The 27,943-nt window shown below is 37.1% G+C and overlaps 1 protein-coding gene across 4 annotated transcripts in view; it reads left to right on the plus strand.

Moving 5' to 3' along the window:
• The window catches only part of AOX1 (aldehyde oxidase 1), a 45,397-nt gene that overhangs the window by 10,446 nt on the left and 7,008 nt on the right, over positions 1–27,943 (plus strand). For 3 of the 4 annotated variants that reach the window (XM_074910851.1, XM_074910852.1, XM_074910854.1), the window contains exons 10-30: positions 113–205; positions 1,985–2,136; positions 2,373–2,466; positions 4,963–5,072; positions 5,916–6,100; positions 7,193–7,355; positions 8,217–8,309; positions 10,327–10,496; positions 11,830–11,956; positions 12,322–12,444; positions 13,589–13,685; positions 14,604–14,728; positions 16,159–16,292; positions 17,629–17,716; positions 19,214–19,300; positions 22,023–22,214; positions 22,519–22,746; positions 23,755–23,850; positions 24,505–24,633; positions 25,137–25,211; positions 26,864–26,916. In XM_074910851.1, the coding sequence (XP_074766952.1) occupies positions 113–205; positions 1,985–2,136; positions 2,373–2,466; positions 4,963–5,072; positions 5,916–6,100; positions 7,193–7,355; positions 8,217–8,309; positions 10,327–10,496; positions 11,830–11,956; positions 12,322–12,444; positions 13,589–13,685; positions 14,604–14,728; positions 16,159–16,292; positions 17,629–17,716; positions 19,214–19,300; positions 22,023–22,214; positions 22,519–22,746; positions 23,755–23,850; positions 24,505–24,633; positions 25,137–25,211; positions 26,864–26,916 (2,614 nt within the window). Of the gene's footprint in view, positions 1–112; positions 206–1,984; positions 2,137–2,372; positions 2,467–4,962; positions 5,073–5,915; positions 6,101–7,192; positions 7,356–8,216; positions 8,312–10,325; positions 10,497–11,829; positions 11,957–12,321; positions 12,445–13,588; positions 13,686–14,603; positions 14,729–16,158; positions 16,293–17,628; positions 17,717–19,213; positions 19,301–22,022; positions 22,215–22,518; positions 22,747–23,754; positions 23,851–24,504; positions 24,634–25,136; positions 25,212–26,863; positions 26,917–27,943 lie in introns of all 4 variants that reach the window. The other variant, XM_074910853.1, reaches the window with a different exon arrangement.

Genomic DNA, 27,943 nt, shown 5'->3' on the forward strand with positions numbered 1-27,943 from the left:
GGAGCTATGTTTATCATTCTTTTTGCATTTTCATCCGTAAGATAACTCTCCACTTTGTTGAAATTGTCATTATGAAAAATGTCTTTTGTCTAAGTCTGTTCCTATCTGGTAGGACCAGAGATGAAATTTAGAGGCGTGTTCCATCCAATTGTTATTGCTCCTGCAAGGATCCCAGATCTGAATGTGGTGAAATGCCTGGATGACGGTCAGTAGACTTTACATTGTTCAGTCATAGGAGATTCCTCTGCAGGAGGGGGTGCTGCTCCGTTCCTCAGCGCTGAACGTGTGAAGTGCTGTGCAACTCCTTCCTAAACACATGTGGTTCTTTCCCAGATCAAGGTGGCTGTGGCCACTGTCCCAGTGCATGATACATTTCTCTCTTCCTGACAGTGCAGTACTGACCAGCAATATTATCTTGGGCCCTATTAGTCATAATAGGGCAAGGGTAATTATTCTGGTAACACTGTTCTGGTGCTAAGTCATGCAATATTTGCTTTGTGATCTCTGTACCATGCTATGCTATATAGCAGAGAGAGACCCACAGAGAACCACGGGGAGAGTTAGCAACATTGCACACTTGTCTGCATTAGTAAAAAAGGCTGTGATTAAACTGGCATGGCTAATATGCAGTAACTCATTTTGTTCTCAATGATAACAGCATTAATTATTGCAGATTAAAAATCGTGTACCTCAATTTATATATTTAAGATAAGCATGGAGATTTTTAACGTTAAATTTGGGCTGGGTTTTAGTTTTTAAATAAATTGTATTGAAATTAGAAATAACTAGAAATAGATTTAAACTTACTATAATAGCCTAAATTAATTAAATATAAATTAGGCTGTGCAAGTTTACTGCCAAATTTTAAAGGAAAGTCAAACCCTATATCTGATGAAAATTACTTGTGGTATGCCTAAAGCCACTTTTTTGAAGCGGTAAACTGTATTTGACAGTTCTGTCATACGTTTAGAACATATTTTTCATTTCATATCAGTCATCCAGTTCTAGTCAATGACTAGTTTGTTCTTAGCTGAAAAGTAGTCGGGAATTGAAAAGAAGTGGGGAGAATATTTACCACTATTTTTAAAATCTATAAATAAAACTTAGTTACGAGAAGGTGAGACTTACTAGTTCTAAACCAAGAGATATGCAGCTTAGTTTGCCAGCCAGGAATAGTATTTCCTCTCTTTAATTAGATTTAAAACATATTTTGATTAAGTTTTTGTTTTAAAACCACAAAATTTACTATTGCTTTACTAGATTAATAAAAAGCCATTTAAAAATTATATATATTTCAATATATATTTTTGATTGCATTCCAGTGTTCATTCAAAACATTAATAAATTACATAAAATCTATTAATAACTTTGAATTGCAAGGCACTGTTTACTGTTTTATAATATTGAAAATTTAAAAAGTATAATTCTAAAAAAGATTTAAAATGTATATCTACGCAAATGCATATAGTTATAGATTGTCTTTCTAGTGGGAAAAAGAATACTGTATTCAGTATTAGGACTGTTTGGGGTTTTTTTTTTGCAAGTGCTACCTACCTATATCTTAGGAGAATAACTAGAATGTACATATGCAAAGCAAGATCAAATTATGATGAAAATCATGTTTAAAAATAGGAAGAGCCTGTTGAAAGCATTTTGAAGCTGTCTCACCTTTGTGTGAAACACCTCAACATTTACTCAGTCAAAGTTGGTTCAAGGGAAGCAGTTGGAACGGGCAGCTGGAAGCAGAGATTTGCCTTTTAGTAGAAGTGGTGAGCTATTAGCTCAGTTTCATCGTTTAATGAAATTTTACCCGCAGTCTCCTGATATGAAAGGTCACTGTTCCTTTAACATGCAAAAGCCCCTCTTCTCGTGTCATCTGCCTGTAATCCACATAAGCAGTCCTAGCTCTACAGTCTGAACATAGTTTAAAACCCAGGCAGTAAAGCAATACGCACATTACACTTTCATAATCTTTTGGTTACAGGATTAACTCTGGGAGCTGCCTGCAGCCTCTCTGTAGTGAAAGACATCTTGACAAATGCAGTGGTAGAGTTCCCTGAAGAGAAGACAAAGGTTTTCTCTGCGGTCTTGCAGCAGTTAAGAACTCTGGCTGGAGAACAGATAAGAAACATGGCTGTATGTTGTGCATTACGTGCAATAACAATTGTAACAAATTGTAACAAATGTGAAATTGCTCCTGACCACATGTAAAACTCACATTTTTAATTCTGTTTTTATCAGTGAATTTTCTATCAATACATCTTTTTTGAGCTTTCAATATGCATAAATTTATGCATAGTCTGCACGTCATATTGTCAACATCAAAATGTGAAGGTGGTGAATAAAGGTGACACAAATTTCTTTTTTTCAAGTCATTAGGTGGAAACATCGTAAGTAGAAAATCAACCTCCGACTTGAATCCTATTCTGGCAGCCAGCAACTGTATGCTTAATCTGGCTTCAAGAGGTAAGAGGAGATAGGCTGTCCCTGTTGTAGTGCCAGAGGTGTAGGATCCTATTATATGGGGAGAGGGGAAATAACAGGTGAACATTTGTTACAAACCCTTTCCCCACTCTCACACAAGACCACCCCTGCAAGAGAAGCATTTTGCAAATGAAGAACATGTCAAAGAGTCTCCTGTCAAGGGTAAGCATTCAGACCAAGCAGATCACATGTACTTCTATAGGCAGTGAATTACAGTGAATAAGACCTTACAATTGGAGTAGCTGTATACTACCTCCCTGGTAGTTTTCTTCTGTACTTGATGCTTTGCCCTGGTTTAAAATCACACTCTGGCCCTGAGAAGAACTCTGACTTCTCATACCTCACAGGTACTTACTTCTGATACAGGAGCCACTACTCCAGCACCTTTTCCCATGTCCATTTCCTCAGTTTTCTTCCATCACTCCCCTCTACCTGCTCCTTTTTTTGTGTACTACTTTACCATTGGAAGGGTGATGAAATTACTGGTAAACGTGAGCTCTCCAGTGGCCTGGAATTGCATGTTCTCCTTTCTAGATAGCTTATGTCCTTTTTGCCCTTGATCCAGACTGACTGTGTGTTTTGCACCATTTCAGACCATGTAATGCTCAACACCCTGAAATATATGTTCCTTAAGGGGTTGTTTCTGAGTCAGGATTTCTTGGAACAGATACACAAAAACTTATGCCATGTGATTTCCATGACTTCTTCCTGCATAGCTTGGCACTGAGAGGAAAAATACCTGGCAGAAGGTTGTTCTGATAAGTGAAAGTACAAACATTTGCATCTTCTTACTCAATAATTCTAATGATGTGCCTACTTATTTGAGTGATTAATAGGATCAGTGATTGAGATCTCTTTCTGTTAACTTGGCAGGACTTTACTGCCGAGAGAGGGTTTTAGGCATTTTCACAGGGTTTTAACATATTTCTTTACCAAACAACTACTGAAACATAGAAAAAGTGGATTGTTCAAGAAAGGGAGGTTGCAGAAGCACTATTGTTCTTGGTATTCAGATTCTTAGATCACAGTGTAAGAGAAAATGTCCCTTCCTAGATCCTGGCAGGCTCACAGGAGGGATTGGACAATAAACTTTGTGCATGTAAACCAAGTGTATTCTGGATGGAATTGCAAAGGCAAAAATCCAGAAATGCCAGTGCTGCTATTCTTAACAGTGTTATTTTTCAGATTCACACTTCAGCAAAATAAAATTCCCTTACTAAAGTTTTGCTGTCTCATGAAATATATTTGAGGAATGGAATTTTAATGCTAAATTATATTCTTGGATGACCATGTTACAGTGTTATCATCACATATCGTAACATGAAAACCATGAAGAAAATAATCCTGCTGCAAAGCAGCCAGTCTTGGAATATCATGTTTGCTGAATGTGAGAGAAGTATTTTAATATATGAACCTTTAAAAAATGGTTGAAAAAGTGTTGGGATAGGTGAGGACTACTGCAAGATAAATAGTGTCTAGTAATAAGAAATCATTTATTTAAAAATTCATTGGACCCCTTAGGTAGCACATGAAAAGCACAAAGGGCACAGAAGAGTAGAAAAAAATACACTTTGGCTTCATCTGTCAAACACGTGTGGTTAAATTCCACACTGGTGGATCACTGTAGATTTCCATCTGTACAATGTTCATGCCTCTGTGTTCTGCAGAAGGACAATCCTACCTGGCAATTTTGTTACTAGTACAGTTGCAGACCTACCAACTAAACTCCTTGAGCCACTGGAGCTTGTTTAATTAATAGAATCAATTATATGTGTTAAAATATTGCATTTCCAGAAGGCTTGCTAGCTTAGTTGTGTAATGATACTGGCAAACGCAATGTAGCCTAGATGAAGTTTAAGTATTCAAAGGGTACTTACAGATTTAGGTTCCTTGCAGAATTTTCTCTTCCCTTTTGAAAATTCCATGTTTAGTAGTACATATCATAGCATGACAAACATAGTCACTTTGAGAATGATCTACCAAAAAAGAGAAAGAAAAGAAAAGGTAATAGCATTTATTCCCTTCTGGATTCCTAGAAGTGTTCAGAATGACAGAAAAAAAAAACCCCAAACACAGAAAGATTTTTTTATTTTTTTTTACTTTTGCAGCAGTTCTTTCCCATTCAGTTTTCTTCATCATTCTTCATGTTTTAGAAGGAAAGGCAGTGATGACAGCGACTGCAAAGATTTGGAATGGATTGACAGGAGTGGGGATGGGATCATTGTGGCAGCATCAGAAGGGAGGATTACAGAATGGGGATTGATCTCTGGGTAGTTAGGACTTTGGTGTTGTGATACTGTGGAAGGTAGAGCAGTCATTTGTATTTATAGAGCATACCACTGATAATTTGTTATGTAAACTCTGCAGTTGTTATTTACTTAGGAAGGCTGGAGATATTTCTTGCCAATTAAAATACGACTGATGTATGTTAATTGCAAAATTGTACACAAGTGGTTGGATTTGTGATTCTTTTTTTAGGAAGAAAGCGACAGATTCCTTTGAGAGATATTTTTGCAGATGGAGTTGGTAACAATACCATTACACCAGAAGAGATCTTAGTCTCTGTCCATATTCCCTTTTCTAGGAAGGTAAATTACTAGTTTGTTTTATTTGCTTTATGCAGAGTTAAAGACTATTAAATAAAGAGCAGGAGAGGGCATAATCCCTATGTTTGGAGTAACACTATCACTGCTCACTTTTTGAATTCCTTACATTGATTCTGTCAGTACCGTACTCCCATTTTCAGCCAAATACCACAAATCATCAGGTACCTGGTGATATATAAAGAGTGATATTCAGACAAAAGTTTATCTTAAAATGATGAGGGCAATAGCAGTTGTCCAGACCTCCTACAGAACGGGGTCTTGCACAAGTCCTCACCAAAGCAAGCTGCTCACCTGTGATGTGGTTGGCATCAAGTAGGTAAAGTATTATTTTCTCTTGAGGATTTTTCTTAAAATGGGATAAGACTGGACATATGAATGATGCTTCCATAAATGTTGCTGAACTGAATAATAGTCTTTAACTGGTATTGTGTTTGTGAGAGTGGATATGGGATCTTAGAAGAGAATGATGGGTCATGTTATCTGAGTACTGAACTTTTGCAATACTTTGAAGCCTCTAAGCTTTTGGTCTTGTTATAAATGCAGCTCAACTCCATAAGATCCCTGTCTTTCAGCTATCTGCCACGAAAAAATCTAGGTCACCTGAACTGTGTAGATGATGAAGGATTTGGTATGGGCTGCTAGAAACAAAGAGGTAAAGCTACAGTAGGGTCAAGAGAAGGAAGTGTATGGTCTTGAATGCTCAGGAAGTTGAATTTGTGCTCTTCGTTTTTTTTTATTCTCTTATTTCACATAGTGCCGTAACAAGTTCTACTTTCAGATACTTACATGTCTGCAGGTTACTCACTTCTGTCTGATCTTGCTCAGGGGGAGTATGTGTCTGCATTTCGACAAGCACCAAGACGGGAGAATGCCCTCCCAGTAACCAATGCTGGGATGAGAGTCCTTTTTGAAGAAGGTACAGATACAATAAAGGAATTAAGCATTTTCTATGGAGGTGCTGTCTCAACCACAGTCTGTGCAAAACAAACCTGTCGGACACTTATCGGAAGGTACAATTTCTCTTTTTTCTCTGTATCACTGAATAAGGACTTTGAGAGCTTGGGTGTACTTCCTTGGAAAGTACAGAAAGATTTCACTTTCCTGGCTGATGCCACGTATCTTCAAGTGAATGATCTGGCCAAGCCTTAATGATGACTTTCCAGGATGGTTATATTTTGGAGTCTGCATATGGGTGAAACTCCAGTGTGAAGTGTGAGATAGGTGGATGAGGTACACCTAGTCAGTTGTGCACCTGAACCCAAGCATTGGTAAATGATGCTATATCCCGTAGTGTTCTTGAGTTCTTCAGTTTGGCTCCAATAGATACAAAATCTGAGAACTTCAGATGTGCCCAATAAATTTAGGAGCACAAGGCAAGCCTTAACCTGTTCAATATCTCCTCATCTACAAGATCCTAATAATCTTGGAAGTTAATCCCTGACATTCCCTCCCACTTTGAAGCATCTTTCCAAGTTTTGGAGGAAAAAATTACAAATAATTCAAGCAGTATAAAACCTTTTATCTAAACAGAGTCCCAGTGGACTGTTTTACCATTTAATATGCAGCTGTTTCACTAATTGAAGTACTCATTATTTTTTGCTCCTTTATATGATTAAATTTATTCTAATAGATTTATATTTTGATATCTAGGGTTGTGGAACCATGGTGAATTAACTGTGTTGAGATACTTCAACAAGACAGCCTTTTCAGAAACTATCCAGCACTAATCAGATCCCTTGAAAGTATCTACAGTTTGCATCAACATCATTATTCACTTTTCTTTAAATACAGAACAGTACCTGCAGAATAGTGATAATCTGTAAAACTGTTAAAGTAGCTTTAAAGCTGTAATAAGTTTTATTTAGTAATCTCTTTTAAAAAGGCTGGCATAGCACTCAATTCTATTGACTTGAGGGACCTCACTTCTGTGAGAAACACTGATCTACACTGTTTTCAAAATTGCAGGCCATTATTAGAATCAATATTTTGGTTTAATTGTGAGCAGGATTGTGCCTGTGGTACATGGTACAAATATATTACTGCAATTTGTTGGGGTTTTTTTTGAGTTCTGGTCTGATTGTATCTATTATTCTTCCTGACAGACACTGGAATAAACAAATGTTGGATGAAGCTTGCAGACTAGTTCTTAAAGAAATTGCTCTTCCAGGCTCAGACAGTGGTGAAAAAGTAGACTATAAGAAAACTTTGATAGTCAGTTTCTTCTACAGATTTTTCCTGGAAGTATCGCAGTCATTAAAGACAATGGTAAATTAGTCCTCCATGTCTGCTTTTTCCTATCTGTTGATGCTTGCAATTTGTACAATGTGCTAAATATTGTCTTTGGGGTTCAGATCTACAGAAGAACATAAGCACTTAACTTCCAATGAGATTGATGGAGAGATGCCCATTTAACTTTTAGGTGCTCAGATATCTTTACCTTGGACATTAGGCTTTAAAAAAAATTGAGCAATGTCAACACAACAGTATATCTGTATTGAGCTCCCAAGCCCAAAGAAAAACATACATGAGGTCTTACTCCATCTCTCTATAGCTTAAAACACAAATAGATAGAGTAGAAATAAAGGTTTTGGAAGGCAACTATAGGTGTTAAGCCAACCCTCCTTCTTGTATAAGTTGCTGACTGGGAGAGGAGGACTCTAAAATTTTACTTCCCAATGTATTCTAGGTGTAATTTACTTATTTTTGTCTTGAATCTTTTCTTACGAGGAAAAATATCCCTTTTTCTCTTACCTTGAGCTCTTTCCTCTGAATTTCCATTGCGAGGTAATTTACTATTAAATTCTTATTACTATACTATTAAATTAAGTTAGATTCTGTGCCAGTTTTGATCAGAACCCAGAACAAAGCTCTTCTGATTATTCATGCTTTTTGTTGTTCACTTTTAAACAAGCGTATTTGTTGAATCATATATATTTTTAAATATTATTTAGTGAAATCTTAAAACTCTACAGTCTTTTAAAATTGTTATTTAGAGCCTTTCTAGCTGGTGAGAGTCTTGAAGGAATCTCCTATATCAAGAGTTTGTATTTGGTGATATTGCTTTTAGCTTTTTTTAATTGGTGTGTTAAAAATATGAGTCTTAGTGGTAATTCACTTCCTTTTCAGGATCCTTGCCACTATCCTGGCATACCTATGGAATATAGGAGTGTCCTGCAAGATTTCAAAACCAAAATGCCCCAGAGTATCCAAATATACCAGGCAAGTGATTTTATTCTAAGATTATTCTGTGCTTTATAAGACTTGGTAAAAAGTTACAGTTCAAGCATGACCCTTGCTGTGAAGCTCAGGTACAGATTTTCCAAAGGATTGAAGGCAACAGGCTCTCAGTGATTGATTTTAACTGTATCTCAATTATAAAGACCTTGTCTATAAAAATAGACTCATACAGGTGTACTCACTTCTAAGCAGTTCTCAAAAGATAAACATGCTGGACAAACTCCATTGTCAGACTGCATAAACTTGCTATATTGCAGTGTGAAACCCCGGGGAAAAAAAGATAGAAGAAATGTGGGGAAAAAAAACTGGGAAAAAAAGATAGAAGAAATAAAAAAGATTGAAAAGCCCAAGTCTGTAGCTTTCATTATAGCTTTCTTGTCTCAAGATACACTTTTCTTCAGACCTCAGAGGGCTCTTAGGTCTTACTGTAGATTTAGGAAACAAGATGAAGTTTGTGATGGCTGATCAAATTCACAAGAGTATTTCAGGAGGAGTCAGCTGTAGAGGGTAGTAAAGAACACTTTTTGGATTTTCTGAGATTACCCTTGCGACTAGATCATTGGTGGGAAACCCTGCAATGATTTTGATATTTTAATACCCTCAATACACAAGCAAAAATCTCAAGTTTTTGCAAACCTAAAGAAAATTCAAATGAAATTTAAGTAAACATTTTATTTTTTATTTTCAGATATTCTTTAGAATAACATTTCAGCTTTAAATACTTCAAATTTTGAACAAATCTTTATCAAGATCATTAACAAGTCATTATCTTCAGCTTCCTTCAGAATTATCATCAAAAAAAAGACCCTACAGTCTTATAAAAGAGGCCAGGACCAAAGGAATCAGTTCTTTATGACTTTCAGCAATTTATTTCCCAGCTGCAAGACAGTGACTGAACAACAGAAATAGAAACAATTTGTTACTCAGATCAGTTGTCACTGAGCAACAGAAATTCTTTAGAAATCCAGAATATCTGTTTTTTCACCTTAATTTTCCATCTAACTTTTGCAAGTCCCTGTCTGGACTTCAACTGAACATTATTAAGCATTTAAAATTAAGGGGAAAAAAGGATTGTATTTCCTGAAAGGTAAATACCTGGTCATTCTGTTAGTGGGAAAGTTGAGATGGTTTGTTTGGGACAGCCATTTAAGGAACTTTGGGCAGTCAAGTGAAAAATGTCCATTCTTGGTCTTGGGCTAATATTGGGCTGTGTGACAGAAAGTGCAGGAGGTAGAAATGTGTAGCCAGAACACTTGTGTGCTGGAAGCTATAGAAGAAAAAAGGTTTTGAATTGTGAGAAATTAAGTAATTCTAAATGTAGAACAAGAAAAAGTTAGTATGAACACTGACCCAGCAATTGGAAAATGTTCTGGAAGTTGGCAACCATTAATTGGTGTGGCAGAATTAACTGACAACACTGAATTAACTTTCGATAAAAACTTAGCAAAATAAGGTTAATAAGGCACTAAATTCATACACAGGTACAAGGAAATAAAATTGGGAAGGATATATTTAAACAACATTTTTTCGCTGAGTTACACTGATCAGTTGCAATCTTTCAGTGAGGAAGACAAATCCTAGGAATCACTGCAATTAATTCAAAATACAACACCAGACACTGGTAAAATACAGAGTAGAATCTTCAGAGAACAAATTGGAAAATTATCAAAGCTTCATGATGCCAATCAGTAAGGGAGGAAGCTGTCCTTCTGAGAAAGAAGTGCTATTTGTATCACTTTGATGTAAAAGATTAAGGAAAAAACCCCAAGTTGACAAACCTGTGCAAGGGTCTCGGAAGGCTCCTTAAAAGAAGAAATTGAAGAAATCCCCAGGAACAGCAATCGGGTCCTGCATCCATGTCTGTTTTCAGTATTGAACCAGAAGATGTTAATATGAACAGTTGTTCCTTCATCTGATTTTCTGATTACTATACTAATAACATGATTATTTTTTTTTTAAATGCTTGGGGGTGGGGGTGTGTCTATTTTTGGCTGTACAGGACATAGAGCTGAGTCAGTCTCCTCAGGACCCTGTAGGACGGCCCGTTATGCACCAGTCTGGAATTAAGCATGCCACTGGTGAAGCAGTTTACGTTGATGACCTTCCTTCTGTGGATGGGGAGCTCTTCCTGGCTGTTGTCACTAGTTCCAGAGCTCATGCTAAGATTGTGTAAGTGTTCAAAATCTATCTGAAGAAAGTGCTACTATGAATTGCTGTCTGAGATTTTTAGAGCAAACTAATGGGATGTATATACAGAACAGCGTGCCTGATACCTGCACTGGCTCAGGTGATGGAATCAATAGTCGCTCTAGTAGAAGGCTCTGTTTGGATATAAGTGTCTCACTCCATATTACTGTACTGATAAGGTTGAACTGTTTCTGGTCCATGAGTGAGCCTAGAGCTAGCCTAGGTACCTCCACAAAGTGCTGAGCTGTGCAATGCAAGTGGACACCAAAACTCAGCTTTGCCAACATAGCTTTGAAATCTCAACTCGATCAGGAAAGGAGAAATTGTTCAAGATGCAGGAAATAATGTTGCAACATTAAGCAACCAGGTAGCAAAGCTCATATGAGGCCTTATAGGAGAGAAAGATGGGAAGAGGATTTTACTTTTGAAAGAAAACTGTTTTCGCTTACATTTTTATATTGTCAAGATACACCAATTCTAGCAGTTCAGGCACATATCCTGTGCAAAATTGCACATACCCAAGTTGTCTGCCCAGCATTCAGGCACCAAGACGTATTCAGGTGGTCTGGTCAGGATTTATTGTCATGACAGAGAGGGCTGGGTCTGCTAGCTATAACGTCCTTGTCATAGTTCCTGGCTTGTTCTTGGGTTGGTGATAGTATGCTGGGTTTGGATGTGCTCTTTCTGGTACCATCAAGGAGCTGACATCACCCCCATCTCTGTGAGTCAGTAGGATTTATTCACTCTTCTTTGTCTTCTGATCTGGGTGTCTAGAGAAGATGCCTGTAGATGTGCTGGGATCTTGATGACCTGCTAAACTAGGTGCTATCAAAGCATGCCATTCTTATAGACCTTCTGCCATTCTTTCCCATCCTTCTACACCCATACCTTCCCATTCATTTTCCATTTATACTGCCATTTCTGTTATAATTGTGAACTCTCCATTTGTACATGCTTATGTGTCTCCAATTGATATCTGTGTAGACTGTGAGGTTTTAGAAAGTTGCAATTGTAGCATGATAACTGTGCAGCGATTTTTATTAAATCAGTGCAGTTCTGGCAGTCTGATGGGCCCATAATTTGCAACGCTGTTGCATCTAGAATATTTCCTATAAATGAAGCAGATTAGTAGAATTTTAAATTGCCTTTAAACTGCACTTCTTCGCATGTTAGAGATAGAAGGAAAAGACTTGTCTGAACCTATGAGCAGATCCCAGCAGTACAAGAAACATACCTCTGTATCGCATTCCCTTCCTCTGTGCAACACTTTGTAACACTATTTAATCACACTTCTCTCTTCCTATATCCCAATCAGATCTATAGATACCTCAGAGGCTCTAAAAGGACCAGGTGTGTTTGATATCATAACAGCTCATGATGTACCAGCTACAAATGAGTTTTACTATTCCGATGATCCAGAGATTATATTTGCAAGAAACAAGGTATAACTACAATATATTTTTAATGGATTTTCTTGATTTTTACTGCCTAGAGAAAAGTACATGAGTCAGACAAATACAGAGTAAACCTCACAAAACCATCTGAGTTGGTGGGAGAGTATATTTCACTGAAAGTTAGTCTCCCAAATAGCTACATTACTGAATACTGTATTTTCCCTGATTCCCCAGTTATAGTGGTATTTCTAATAATTTGTTAGATTCAGAGATGAGCTAAAAATTACAAAAGTCCTAAGTCAAAACAAAATTCTAAAAAGGAAACATGAATAGTGGTTACAGGAAAGAATATCAGCAGCACATATGGGAATCCTTTGAATCCACTGTTCTATTAAGTGATGTGTATTTTACAGGTGATTTGTGTGGGTCAGATTGTCTGTGCCGTGGTTGCGGATTCAGATGATCATGCCAAACAAGCCGCTGCAAAAGTGAAGATAGAGTATGAAGTGCTGGAACCAGTGATCTTAACAATTGCGGTACTAATAATTTCTTTTCTCTTGCTTTTTTATTGTTTTATCTATTTAATTAATGGAAGCAGCAGTTCACACTCTTCACTTGCTTTTAAAACATGATTTTCTAAGGAAACAAGGTGAATATGAACATCCAATTAACCAGTCTGCTGGTCTCCCTATAAATAAATTTTCTTTTGGCTAATTTTGACTACTTGTGGTAGATAGGCAACAGTCTCAAAAGTATTAAGGTCCCACAAGTTTCATAATAATAAACATAAGAGTACAAAAGAACTCTTTTTAATGTTCCCAGTGAGGAAAAGACAATGAGCACACTGTTGTTTGTAATTCTTTTGGTAGCTACCAGCTGGTCAATCAGCATGTGTATATTGGCTGAACTATCAGCTCCTGATTATCTGTAGTGTTTTTATCTGTTGTCCAGCTAGCAAGCCAAAAAAATTAAGTTGCAGATGTAGGAAGTGTTGGGGGAATTCGAGGGGAAAGATGTTAGGAATTTAGAACATTTTAGAAATGTGTTATCATAGGGGAGATGGACCTATGCTGGGTTAAAGGATGCGTGGAAGTAAGGAACAAAGGACACATTTGCAGGAAACCAGCATTAGTTCTGGTAGTCCCTTTACAGCTTGTTTCCATAATGCGTGCAGGGTGTAACAGAACAGTTTTACAGGTATAGAAATCTCTTTTTAAAGACTGGCAAATTTTACTAATATTTCATTACAGTTGAAACTCCCAAGGAAGTCTTATTAGAAATAAAGCAAATCATAATATATAGATTCCACTTAGTACTTGTGATTTCTTTCTCTCTTACTGGCATCACTCTTTGCATGATGTGTTTGCATTCTTATTCTGTGTTCTCTTGGTCACTTGCTGGATGTATGAAAGGGAAGAGCAGGTTGAATAATCCAAATGCATTTCCTTCAGCAACTGCCCTCATCAGTAACTCAAGATACATGAGGAAAGAATTGCTGGAACTGAATACACAAGCTGAACAATGCCAGTAAAGTGATGAAATACAGTTGTTCATTGACTTTGGTAGTTGATGGTTCAAATCTCTGAAGAGAATGGTGTTTCTCCTGAGAGTAAATTGCCACAACAAGCTGAGAACCTTTAAAATACTTTTAAAAACTATTTCTCTTTTTCTATACTGCAGGAAGCTATACAGCACAACTCATTCTTTGAGCCAAGAAGAAAATTAGAACAAGGAAATGTTGATCAGGCATTTGAAACTGTTGATAATATAATTGAAGGTAAACTGCAGAATACATTTGGTGAGAAGTTTTTGTCAGTATTTGGGTCTGTCTGTCTGTTCTTCAAGTCCTAGTTCTACCTTTTTTCCATATAGCCATTAACCCTGAGAAAGCTCTTGATCACCTGGAAGAAAGTGTGATTAAACCTAGTGGTCTTGTGGTCCTGCTACTACATTCAAGCTTTCTATATCCTTTGTCTTTGAAACAGAATCATAGAATAATTAGGTTGGAAGGGTTCATTTAGTCCAATCTCTTGTTTAAAGCAGGTCCAGTTAGAGTAGGTTACTAAGGGCCACATCTAGTCAGGTTTTGAGTATCTCCAAAGATGGAGATTCCACAACCTCTATAGGAACCTCTTCCAATGTTTGACCACTTTCATGGTGATTTTTTTTTTCTTTTATTGAGCTGGAATTTCTTGTGTTACCCTTCCATTATGCATCTCTGAGAACAGTTTGGCTCGCTGTTCTCTATGCTCTCCCATCAGGTACTTGTAGACAACAGTAAGATCTCCCCTTAACCCTTTTGTTCTTATGAATGAATAAATCCAGTTCTGTTGGCCTCTTCTCATACATTCTGTGGTCCAGCCCCCTGACCATCTCGGTGGCCACCGTCTTGACCTGGTCTAGTATGTCTGTGCTTTGTTTAATTTACCTGTGCTTTATTTAATGCTGTCACCAATGGCAGGCAATATTCTTCTGCTCTTAATCAAGTTCTGTTGATGCCACTGGAACAAGACCAATTTAATTCTGCAAGGAGTTTAATCTGTATTTTTATTTTAGATGTTGCTCCTTTATACAAGAAGTATCAGAATATTTGACACTGATTACCATAATTGACATGATAATGGGCTGTTATTTCCTGGTTCATTTCTTCTGTCCTTTTCCCTCAGTAACACTTGTGGGTTTTTGTTTGGATCAGGGGAGATTCACATCGGGGGACAGGAACACTTTTACATAGAGACTCAGAGTGTGCTTGTTGTTCCAAAAGGAGAGGATAACGAAATGGATGTGTATGTGTCAACACAGCATCCAGCAATTATTCAGGTAATACAGAGTGTTTTCAGAGAAAGTGGTTGAACCTGTTACAGTAGAGCTTTTTAAGTTTGGTTTACAAATCCATCTTAACAGTTTAAAAGCAGTAGGAACATGAAATTACACATCTGGATTATCCAACAACAGTCACTTAATAGTACTGCTGTATCTTGATAAACACTGACCACTACACTGGGTGAGGATAAGGAGAAAGTAAAAATCTCTTATTTCCCTTTGAACAAAGTACCTCATGCCCCACTATCGTAGGTTTGAAAAACACCCTATGGAGTGCTGAGGCTCTTCCATCCTCATTAGCTTTCCACTGAGGTGAGGAGCAACCAGCACCCTGTAGAGTCAGAGTCTCCTGAGAGTTTGATCAACTCTAATGGCTGTAGGTGAGACTGCTGCTCCATGCCAAAATCATGATCATAGAATGGTTTGGGTTTGAAGGAACCTTTAAAGATCATCTAATCCACCCTGTCATGGACAGGGTTATCTTTCGCTAGATCAAGTTTCTTAAAGCCCCGTCCAACCTGACCTTGAACACTCCCAATGATGGGGCATCCACAACTTCTCTGGGCAACCTGTGCCAGTGTCTCACCACCCAAACTGTAAAGAATGTCTTCCTTATGTCCAATCTAAACCTACCCTCTTTCAGTTTTAAACTGTTGACCCTTGTGTCAGTACAGGCCTTGGGAAAAAGTCTTTCTCTGCTTCTTATAAACCTGCTTTATATATTGAAAGGCCACAATAAGTTCTCCCTGAAGCCTGCTCTTCTCTGGGCTGAACAACTCTCTCAGTCTTTCTTCACAGGAGAGTTGTTCCAACCCTCTGATCATTTTTATGATAGGAAATGGTAAAGCAAAGCTGACATAGCTTATGGTCTGCATGGCAATAGTTGTGGTGAATGAAAGAGTATTTCAGACTCAACACTGGCATTTTATGTTCAAAGCCCAGTTCAGCTCCTTTTGTCATTTCCATTATTATTATATTGCCAAGAAACACGAAGAAATGTGTGTCTGAGAAAATTATTAGAAGCAAGAACCTTCCTGACACTAGCAAGACCTTAGATTAATAAAAAACAATTTTATTTGTATAAAAATTAAATTTATTATTTTCATAATAAAAATAATAAAAAATATATTCTAGTCCCCTTTTCTTATACCTGAAGCTTTTTACTGTTTAAATTATGATATCCAAGGGTCTGTCCATGGCCATTTCACAGTCTCCATCGTAGGGATTTTAAATGTGAACACTGCTGAGTGTTTGTTGTTATCTTTTTCTTGCTTTTTAACCTAGGGTAAAGGAAAAATTATTTTCATCTGATTCAAAAAAACCCTAGAAACATCTATGGAACCCTTTTCTAGAAAAGGTTTTTATTTCAGAACCTAACTTTAAGGCTTAGTTTGAGTTGTCATAAAAGATTAAAACTGGTTTTACAGGAAATGGTAGCTGCAAGTTTAGGCGTTCCAGCCAACAGGATCATGTGCCATGTCAAACGAGTTGGTGGAGCTTTTGGTGGGAAACTCCTGAAAGCTGGCTTACTGGCATCAGTTGCTGCAGTGGCAGCAAACAAGTAAGTGTGGTATGTGTATATTGGGATATGAAGAGAAAATAGGATGAACATTTTTTGCATTTTGACTAAAATACTTTCTCTTTTCATAAAGTTGCTAGCCAAAAAGTCATAAAATCCTGACTGTTCACATTTTGTAAGACTATTCAGTGCCTTTCTTTGTTTTGTTTTGTTAGACTACTTATGTTAAACAGCTCTAGCTCTTTAGCTGTAGCCTCAATTAAATTAATGGGATTTGAAGAAATTGATATTAGTATAAGCTAGATATGTTCTTAAAATGGTCGAGCATTTCAAAAGGACTAGTCCCTAACTACTGAGGCTTTGTATGTACATTCAAAATATGAAGTTAACCATCCAGATGTGAACTTCACATTCATCCTGGCACAGCAGGATACAGAAGGAAGAGTTCATGAGTAGAGCTGCTTTTAAGAACAAGTAGTTCTAGTTCAGTTGTCACCGTATTTCAGTCAAAATTAGCTTAAATCTATTAGGTATTGTGTTTTTGCTAATAGTACTTGAATTACTTTAGGAACACATAAAAATTCATCCCCCACCATCCAAAATTGACAGGAAAATACTGGCAATTAGTTGCAGGGGATAGTAACCTCTTTCATAAGCATAACTGATTTGCAGCAGAATGCACATCAGGCTACATCCTGTCTTAGCCAAAATGATCTTGTAGTCTGAGTGGTTAGCTCTATGCCTTTCTCTTGTTACTGCCATCATTGTTGTACAAACTGATCGTGCTTATTTTTGGCCATGTTATCTGTGTTTTGGGTTAACTAGGCCATGCTAAAAATAATCTTTTTTATATAGTTTAAACAATCTTTTTTTACTATTAGGACCTTATTTTATATCTTATCTTAATTTTTTCAGAACTAACTATTCTAAATGGTATATGCATTTGTAGACTGATTTTCATAATTTTATTATTATCCATGTTTTGATTTTATTCTAAGGTGCCCTATTTCAGTATGATTCTGAATAGCTAAGAGGTGACTCTTTCTTGCTTAAAGTTGAATACTAACTGCTGTTAGGTCACTTAACACAGTTCGGTCTTAACACTGAAATAACAATTTCTTCAGAAGAAGTTTGCACTGAGTTATCTCACTGGCTTTCAAGAGATAAAATTAAAATTCTGACATGATTCTAAATGCAAAAAAAAAAAAAAAAAAGAACTCTGGGCATAGCTTTAAGCATATATTTAAGCCTATTAAAGTTAAGTTTAATCTAAATGCACGTTTATATGCATGGCTAGATCTGGCTATATGATGAATAGCCATCTTGTTAATTAAATTTCTTATGTTTACTGAAATCTGACTGTCCTTTTTTGATTTAGAACCAGCAGAGCAGTCCGTCTTATTCTGAGCCGAGGGGATGATATGTTAATCACTGGTGGCCGACATCCTTTTATCGGTAAATATAAAGTGAGTGTCATAAGAATTCAGTGAAAAAATACCTGCCCATATTCTGTGAATAAGTATTTCAGTGTTACTGGTTAATAATTGTTCTATTAATGCAAATGAGTATGATCAATACAATTTTAAACCAAAACTACTAGCCAGGAAACCAAGAGATAAAGTTGCTGTACAGCCCTCTCTCTGTTTCTGCCTCTTCTCTGTGCAGGATTTTTTTTTTTTTTCTAGTCCCTTCATGTCCTTTTCCTTTTGTAGCTCTTTCTGTCTTTCTTTCTGGGAGCAGGAAGCTACACTAGCTCAGACTTCTTCTGCAGAGGTTTATTTTAAACTGCCCATATGGTTAGGTTCATACAAAGGAGCAGCTAGTTTTTCACAGAAACAGTGTCATACAGGAAAGCTCACCCTATGGAGGAAATGAATCTCTTCCCTGCTCATGCACTGTCATCAGTCATAACTATTCATTAGGATAATTTCTACCTTCTTTTGCATCTCTGCCTGTCGTGGAAATTATGCATGCCAGACACTGTAACAGGGTTCCACTCCTGGTTTCTGCTGAATTGATAAGCCAAAAGACAGATTCCTCTACAAAAGTACTTCTTTTTAATAGCTCAAGCTGGATGCCTCAGAAGAGGGACCCTGAACAAAGAAATCCCTGGGCAATTATACCCTTGCAATCTAAGTTCCCCACCCCTCACATGACAGTTTGGAGCAATAGTAATTTTAGGGTCTGTGGTCTTCCCATTCTTCATTGTCTCCAGGTGGGCTGTTTCTTTTCTTATCTCTAAGGTTGCAGCTTCTGCTGGTGATTGTAGCTTCTTTGTCTTCTGGCTTGAATCAGCTCTCAGGCCTTCTTTTACTTAAAAAGGTAAAAGTTCAACAAACCTAGGTGAAAGTTCACAGCTTGCGGCCTAAGGCTTCAGCAAATTTAACTACTAATGCTAAGCAAGTTATGCTAAACAAGTTCTATATAAGTGGTATACCATATTGCACAACATACTACACAGGTAAAGTAAGAGAGGTTTTATAAGATTCTTCCCTAAAGTTGAAAATGCGCTGTAGCTCGTGTTGAGAATTCAGGAGCTTGTTAGTGGCGATAGGTGAAAAGAGAGATGTGAGATAAAGGTAACTTCTTGTCATTAAGAAAAATAAATGTCATACTCCATCTGCCCAACACTGTTCTTAAAGTCACAGTGAGATTTGACTCTGTTTACAGTGAACGTTCCTAGATGACACATGTATCAGCCATCTCAGGCAATACATGAAGCCATGTTGCTTATTGTAGGCTGCTGTATCTATACAGGTCACAGACGCCAGGTGGGAAAGCCGGTAGCTTAGGAACATACTTTCTTTCTCTCTTGCCCTTCTGTAGTTTCAGTGAATGCTGCCCAGAAATTAATAGTGCAGTATGGCCCTAACTGTGTAGATTACATTCATTTTCAAAATAGACAAGCACTGAAAAAATGAATGAATGCCAAAATCTAAATAAGTTATTGTTGATCCTTCTAGGTTGGATTCATGAATGATGGTAGGATCAGAGCTGTGGATGCCAAATACTACATTAATGGAGGATGTACCCCTGATGAATCTGTCCTGGTAAGGCTTTTATAAGTTGACAAATCTTATACAGGAGGAATCATTAGCTGGAAAATTATGAAGGACAAGTTCCCTTACACATGTATTGTTAATCATATAGCCTTTTGATGTAGGGACTGTGGGTTGCTGGAAAATCTGCACCTAATAGTTTAACCTTTCCTCATTCAGTTCAGTGGAGCACTATACTGCTTTTTGAAATTTTCCTATGCATTCACTTCATCAATGGTTTCTTAGGCTTATTTTCCCATTATAAATATGTAAACTAACAACGTATTCCTTTCAAAATACATAGTACCTGCATTTGTGCCTGCCTAAAGCTCTGTGTCTACAAGGCTGTGGAGACCTTTCTTAGCCTTCAGAAAATTCATAGGGATATTGTCCTGTTACTATCTCTGGGCATTTCTGTACTGGGTCTGCATTTATCGTGCTGTATACTTCAGTTCCTCACTTACAGGTCAACAAAGTATAACAAGTTGCTTGCTTTAATATCGGTCACTCGTTATTTATTTTTGCGTAGGCTATTCTAGCTGTGACTGAAATGTTTGTTGAGGTTACTACCCCTCACCTGCTTGTCACTGTTCCCCCTACGGGTATTTTCTGCACTTGGAAGTCTGTCAGTGTAACTGCCCATGCTATTGCTGCCTAACGTGGATCAAAAATAGCCAGGGTTAGAAAAAAAGCCATGATTAAAAGCATGTAAATGAATGCAGATTGCATGTCAGAACCATCCTAAGAATGTTCTACAATGATACAGTGAAGCGGGTGGACCTACAGTTGGAGGCAGTGATAACCAACTGAGTCACCTTTCCACTCAGCTCAGCTGCAGCTGGAATAGCATGTGGTAACAGCCTAACTCTAACATTGCACCTGTGCGAGGATGATACAGGATGCAGGAACAACCACAAAACCACAGATGACATGCAAGGAGTAAATTTATTTTTGTTACCTCATCAGCTGAGGTATCTCCAAAGCAGCACCGAGGCAGAGGCACAAAAGTGGGGACACAGGCACCGTGGATCTCAGTCCATGGTGAACCTACTGTTTTCACCTGTTTATCAGGGATTCACACAGGCATAGTTTACCATTGTGCTTTGATCTTTCCCACAGCAGGGCAGAAATCTCAGGCATGTTTGATAGGGTGCCTCAAACTCTATCAGAGGCCTATCTTATCTAAACACAGATGTTCTACTTGTCAAATACAGAAGACTAAACAACGATTAGTATGTGTGTTTTTGACACCCCAGCTGCAAGTCACTTGAGCGTGTTTACAATCCTCCTTAACAGTCTTCTGTTATTTTCCCACAACTCCCTAATTAATTAGATCAATAACCAGTGGTCTAGCTGTGATTCCATTTGATTCTTAGTATAGTATTAATAATTCAACACTTTGAAAATGAGAAATATGTTTATTGGAAATAAAATTATAAACTTTACCAAATGTGGAATCCAGGGTTTTTTTCTGGGCCAGTGTGACTTACCTGTGTGTTCCCAAGACACATTGGGATTATTCTTTCTTTAGAGAGACCTTATCCTATGGGAGCCTAGCCCCAGAGAGAACCAAGAGGCTTGATGCTCATTGTAATAAAAACTGGTCTTCCAGCAAGGAAGCTGGATACCAGGAATCTATGCTTAACTTAGTTTTCACCAATATCAACAACTAATAATATGTTTTAACTCTCTGTGATTGCATCAAGATAAGAACAGACATTTTTGGGAAGAAACTTTGGCATAGCTACGAGTTGTATTATAACAATACATTGTATTCACTCTGATTTATCAATAACCCTCTTAAACCTGATCAGCTCCATACACGTACTTTCTCTAAGCCCATAAACGTTGTGGTCATAATAAAAAAGCCCCAAAATATGACTCTTTTTTTTTTTCATTCTGCAAATAACATTTCAATTTATATTTCCTAAGTGAAAAGGTAGCATTATATGACATTATTCATGTGCACAGTTATCACAGCAAAACTATCTTCAGTTGTTTCTCTGCAGAAATGTTTTAAAGTTTATTGTTTAAAGCTCAGTGGGAATAGTAGGAATACAGGCTTAAATCTGCCATTCTGAGAGATCTACTTGACACTGTTAAGGCCAGTGGCCTCCTCATGAGGCATCAAAACATTTTTAAACTTATTTATTTATTTTGATACTGATTCCTAAAGCCTAATTGAAGGTCTATAATGTGGGATTTTCCTTTTCTTGTGTTTGTCATTTGAAATCTCTAAAAGAAAAACATAAGAACTGGAAGACACTGTAGAGTGCAGTACCTATGCTTTCTGGTGGAACTAAACCTTATCTGTGATGTTCCATTGGACGTGATAGTTCAGAATGCTTTCATCATTTTCTTTCAGAGCTCCCATTGCTTTCAATCTAATCTGCCTATGTTTAGTTCTGTATGGCTTTTGATATCGAAGTAGGAAGAAACTCAATCATAAAATGAAGTATCTGTTACATCCTTAACTACTGACCAGCACTGAACTACTAGTAACATCAGCTGTGTTCTGTGAATATCAAAAAAGAACAGAAAACAAATATACTGCATGAATAAAGCCTGTATGTGTGCATAAGAATATTCTTACTACCAGTGATTGTCAGAAACCTGATTTTAAATCTAATTGTCTCAAGTTAAAGTCTTTATATGAGATGAGGAAGATTTACATGTGAATTTGGAAGAAGCACTGTTCTGACATTTAACTATACCTGTTTGTCCTCTACCTCAGGTAGCAGAAGTATCCTTATTAAAAATGGACAATGCATACAAGATTCCCAACTTGAGATGCTGGGCTTATGCCTGCAAAACAAACTTGCCATCAAACACAGCATTCCGAGGATTTGGCTTTCCTCAGTCAGCACTTGTGACAGAAACCTGGATAACAGGAGTTGCAGATAAAGTTGGTTTATCACCAGAAAAGGTGACTAAAAGAGGGTATCTTCTCTCCTGAAAAGAAGTCTGTGTGGTTGGAAAGTTAAAACCCTTTTAGATTAGCTCACCTGTTTGAACAAATCTTTTCTAAGTCAAACCTAATTTGTGCTAAAATTCATGTCTTTTCAAATCAGTGTCTGATCGTTGAATGAATATCTTGCTCTTACAAACTGAACCGAACTGGTAATTGTTCAAAAAACATGTGGTTAGCTTCCTGTTGTCTACTAGTCCCCCAAAATGATCAGTCTGCCTTTAACAGGATTGTGTGATAGCTGTTAATTTTATTATTTCAGATTAGGGAAATAAATATGTATAAGGAGAACGAGCAGACACACTTCAAACAAAAGCTTGATCCGCAAAACTTAATACGGTGTTGGAATGAATGTATGGAGAAATCTGCATACCACAATAGGAAAACAGCTGTCAATGAATTTAACAAGCAAAATTATTGGAAGAAAAAAGGGATTGCCATTGTACCAATGAAGTTTCCATTTGGACTAGGCACACGTTATCTTTCTCAGGTTAGTTTCTTTAAAGAATAAGTGAGCTAAGCTTTTTATCCATTTACTCTGCCTTAGGATAGAAATGTGTTATCTTTCAACTTCTGAAAAACTGTCATCCTCCTAATGGTTGTTCCCTGAAGGCTACACAGGCTTCTAGCTCTCTTCAAGCTGAGATCAAAGTGGTTTGGTTTTTAGAAACGAGGCAGCTTGGACCCTGCCTACTTAAAGGCCAGTCCCATCTCTTGTGATACGATATTGGTATAGGTGAGTTGAACACTTTTATGGGAAGTTTTTGAGTACTGATGGCAAAGTGTTCATTTGACAAGAAGTTATCCATTCTAGAAATAGCTCTGAACTTACTCTCTCTTACCATGGGGCTACTATGGGATGCTGTTCTTAAAGACTTAATCCTTTAATGTCGTTAAAGACTTTAAAGAAGAAAAGAACAATAGTATTTTTGGTGCTTCTGGAATAGACAGCATTTTAACAATTGAAAATTAATAAATGACTGACTTGTATCATATCAAACTGTTCAATACTAAAATCACAGGGCCTCCGTAGTCTACAGTGGTACTTCCAGCTGAGTCCAGAGGGCAAATCTCATTCAGAACCTTACTGCTGTGTTTAATGCTGCCAGTCAGCCCAACCTATGCAGTTGAAAAACTCTGTCCAAAGGCTCTCAAACATCAGTGAGAGAGAAAATGGAACTTGCAGCAATTTGCATTTACAGCCACTAGTGAGGGAGGTACTCCAGCTTTTTGGAACCATTGAGATACTGTTGCCAGGTGTAGATTTATTTCAGGATCTAGCAACAGAAAAAGGAGACCTCCAAGAATTTGTATCTTTTTCTTTTGAGAGGAAGAGCAGGGACTAGCATTCCAAATTCTGCCTTCTATTCAAAAGCATTAAACAAATAAATTGAAATACACTTCAAAACTTTATCTGTCTTTTTGGATTCATCAATTCATTACTACATGAAACACATTTCTCACTAGTCTAATGTTGATTTTGTTTTTCCTTTTTTAGGCTGCTGCTCTGGTTCATATTTATACTGATGGGTCTGTGCTTCTGACACATGGTGGAATTGAAATGGGGCAGGGTATTCATACAAAAATGATCCAGGTAACAAATGATCCAAACAAATACTGCCTTGTGCTTTATCTGTCATGAAGATAAACAGTGTGAAGGTTTTCTTCTCAGTTAGTTAGTGTACTAGTAGGACAGTTTGTTTATCAGCATAGCCACTGCATCTTTGTATTGGTAGAGTTAGAAAGCAAAGATACCTTAATTAAGAGTCATAGAGACATCAGGAAGAAAAAAAAGATTGTTTGGGTTTTATTTTTCCAGTGGTATGTGAAGAGGCTTAGTAGAAATAAGGTTTTTTGGGGCTGATCCCATAAAACCCATGGTAAAAAAAAGATGGTCAGTATTCATATTAGTATACAGTCCAGATATTTATCAAGTCAATGAAAGCTTGGGATCTGGGCCTGCATAATTTGCCCTAAGTCATACAGGATATAAGCAGCAAAATCAGGAACTGAATGTTGGGCTCCAGAGTTTCAATCTAGAATTTGAATACAGCTAAAATATTGCACTTCTTTTCTGTTTCTTTCTACTGACAAACTGGGCAGAATGATTTCAGCTGGAGCTTGGAAGAGGACTTGCTTAGACATTATCTTTCCTGGTATCGCTGACTTCTAGCAAGTACTGGGAAACTGTTGGAGAGTTTAGAATGTTTCTAAAACAGAGAAGAATATGTTGTTCTTCCTGAAACAGGTTGCTAGTCGGGAATTGAACATCCCCATGTCATGTATTCACTTCTGTGAAACGAGCACAACAACTGTTCCCAATGCATGTGCCTCAGTAGGATCTGCAGGGACAGATGTCAATGGCATGGCTGTGAAGGTAAAGAGTAGTATTTCACAAAACCCCCTACCCCTCATGGTATTTAATGCCTGCCAAATTTAAGCATTAGTGATCCCATAGAAATCAAGTTTGAAATTGAGATGGTCAGTAATACCACTGGAGACTGCCAAGAAGAAACATGACTTGTTGACAGTTTCTCAGTAATGGTGCTCATGAGTTTTCAGAATATCAATCTGGGTTTTCCCAAAAAGGCTTATGTTTGACAAAATCCTTATTTCATCTAACAAAATAACTAATCCCATAAAAATCTTGTGCCTTGTTCCTGTTCTAAATCTAGCTATTCACACAGATTGCAGCCCTTGTAACTTAACCCTTTATAAGGTTTGTGTCTATGCAATTAAAATGACACCTCCTATCATACTTTTTCAAACCCACATGAAAATAAAGCATATACTAATAAAATACTAACTAGAACATATCTCAAATAGTACCAAACATATCTGTGTTAATTTTGTTAATTGTATTCTCCTGACTTCTCACAGGATGCTTGCCAAACTCTTATGAAACGCCTGCAGCCTATCATCAACAAGAACCCAAAAGGGACCTGGACTGACTGGGTAAGACATGTATTTGTGTGCTTGCAGAAGCTGTGATGTATGTACTGTAGTCTTACCGGTCTGCTCAGCCTAATAATCCTGAAGTTAAAAACTGTAGAAATAGGTTATTTTACAGAAAGATGGAGTGTAGTTGCTTGGTTTAGATATGTGGGAAACAATCCCCAAATCCTATCTATGTGGAAAGGAGGGGAAGCTATCTGTGAAGTCACATTTGGAGGCACAGAAGTTTTTAATATACAAAAAATATCAGCTTGTGCAATAACATGACCCACTCCAGCTTACCCTCAGACAAGCATGTACAGTGTCAGTTTTCCTACATGGCTGTTCTTTATTTTTACCAAATCAATAGAGAAGTCTTCTCAACTTCTTCCTTCCATCTCTCTCCCATATGCAGTATATTACAGAACTGCACAAAAGGTAGCAGGTATCCTTTCTCTCATTGCTCTAATATGTAATTAGTTATAATATTAGTTACATTTGCATACATAGATTTATACAGAAGTAGTGCTAAATCTATTTAATGAAATGGCCTGTCTGGTGCCCACTTGAAACGGAAATAGAACTTTAGGGCTAGAAATTGAATTTTCTTAACTAAAAGCTTTCTGCTATAATATCAACTATTTTTATGAAGATATGGCTGAGAATCTAGTCCTGTGTATTGAGATGTTAAAAGAAAACCTGTTTGTTATATATCTCTTTACCCAATATTGCTTGTTATCTATGGCCTAATGAAAAGGACAGTCCCTGCCTTGAGGCATTTACAGATCTAGTACACTCGGGTGTTTCTTTTCAAGTGATTTAATACTATAATAACTGTGAAAATGTAAACACTTTCTTGTCAGTAGTAATTCCTAGCAGTAGCAAATAATGTTTGAATACATGTGGTAGCTTGATAACTGACAGCTGCGTATGCAAAAATAATCTCCTCTAGTACATGCCAAATTACTTTGGATAATTCAGACACACCCAAAATATTTGCAGAAATGGCTCACCTAAGAAAGAATGTTAATATATGCAACAAAGAAATTTTACATCTTGCAAAGTCAGTAAATTACAGTTAATTAAACTTTTTTTTTTTTTTTAAACCCCAAAACTTCTTGACTGGTAAACTGATTAAATCTAACATGAGAATCACTGAAAGGGAATAGCTTTGGGACCTCATACTGTCATTTTTACCACTATCAGAACACTGCAAAGAGCATTTTTCTTGTCAACTGTCATTTTTGTGCAAATAGGTCACGCAGATCTTTTATGTCAGTGACTTCTCAAACAGATCTGTTCAACTGACAAAGAGAAACCCTTTCCTATTGAACTTGAGCAGAAAAACTGAGCAGAGCCCTTTCTGACTATGGCACTAATAGTAATAAAGATTCTGCAAGAACGCCACCGTTGACAGGTCTATTCCTTTTTGCAATGCCAAAAGAATTCAGATTGCTTGTGCAAAGGGGGTTTAGTTCTACAGTATTAGGCACCATGTGTGGCTAAACACACTTAACTCATCTGATCTTCCTTTCTTTACAATTTGTTACAGGGTTTTTTGTAAGTAAATATATGTAAATAAGTAAATATATGTAAATTAAGTAAATATATGTATGTTGTGTTCCTTGCTGGCTCCTTCCTTGCTTTACCACAAACAGTGCTATATTTTACAGATTAAAGAAGCTTTTGAACAGAGTGTGAGTCTTTCAGCTACAGGCTACTTTAGGTAATATATTTTTATATATTCCTTAAAAATGCATAGGTTAAACCAAGACTGATTTCTGAAGATGACTAATGTTGTGAATAGAAGATCCTGTCCAATAGTTATTTCTAATGGCTCACCTTATGTTTTACGTAATTCTTTGATATATGGGAGGTTGGAATATAAAGTAAGTGCTAGTTTATGCCTAGTCCTAAGTGAACTCTCTAGAAAGCATCAAAAGAATATTTCATCCCATCTTTGCTCCATGATTTATCCATTAGCAAACCAGAAAGCATCAAGTGACTGCTGCCTATAACAGTAGGTGTGCAAAGTGGGTTATAGTTTATTTACTGGAGGCTGTATTGCTATAAACTATAGATATTATATGACAGATTATTTGCACTTTTACCCACAAACATGATCACACCGAGTTGCATGACAGGAAGAACAAGTGGCCACATTAGAATATTTACCCAGCACACACCTGTAATTAGCAAACAGGTGCACTTGTGGAAGATTAGGCCCATTTAAATCTAAACCTGAACCTTAAGGTTATTTCTCTTTAGAGGAAGGAGAATTTAAAATGTCTGACAGAGTTTAAGAGAAAGCTCGTGGTATTTTTTAATTTTTTTTTTTTTAAATTAACTCAGGAATCAGGTGTCATGATTCAACATTAATTGAAAGCTAGGGGAAGCCTTAGTGCTCACACCAGAAGTGGGGTTACTCACTGACCCTAGTTTTTGGAGTCATTGTTTTGACCTCTTTGCTTCTGGAGCCTCAGAAAATTCCCATCATATGTACTCTTAGATATGGATTTATCCACAACAGCATGCTATTGTAGGACACAGTAATCTTTAACACAACTCCCACTGCTCTCTCTCAGTGGGAATTGCAGTCTTGTGGTCCTTTTTCTCTGATTTCTTTCACAGTGTTTATAATGAATCAGAAAGGAAAAATTCCTGTGCTACAACTCAGGTGGGATTCAAAGCAAAGCTTCTTTCTTAGACTTCTGTGCCTTCTATCTTCTCTCCCTCCACCTGTATTTACTTAC

The sequence above is a fragment of the Athene noctua genome, chromosome 7, assembly GCF_965140245.1.
Source record: "Athene noctua chromosome 7, bAthNoc1.hap1.1, whole genome shotgun sequence".
Classification (NCBI taxonomy): domain Eukaryota; kingdom Metazoa; phylum Chordata; class Aves; order Strigiformes; family Strigidae; genus Athene; species Athene noctua.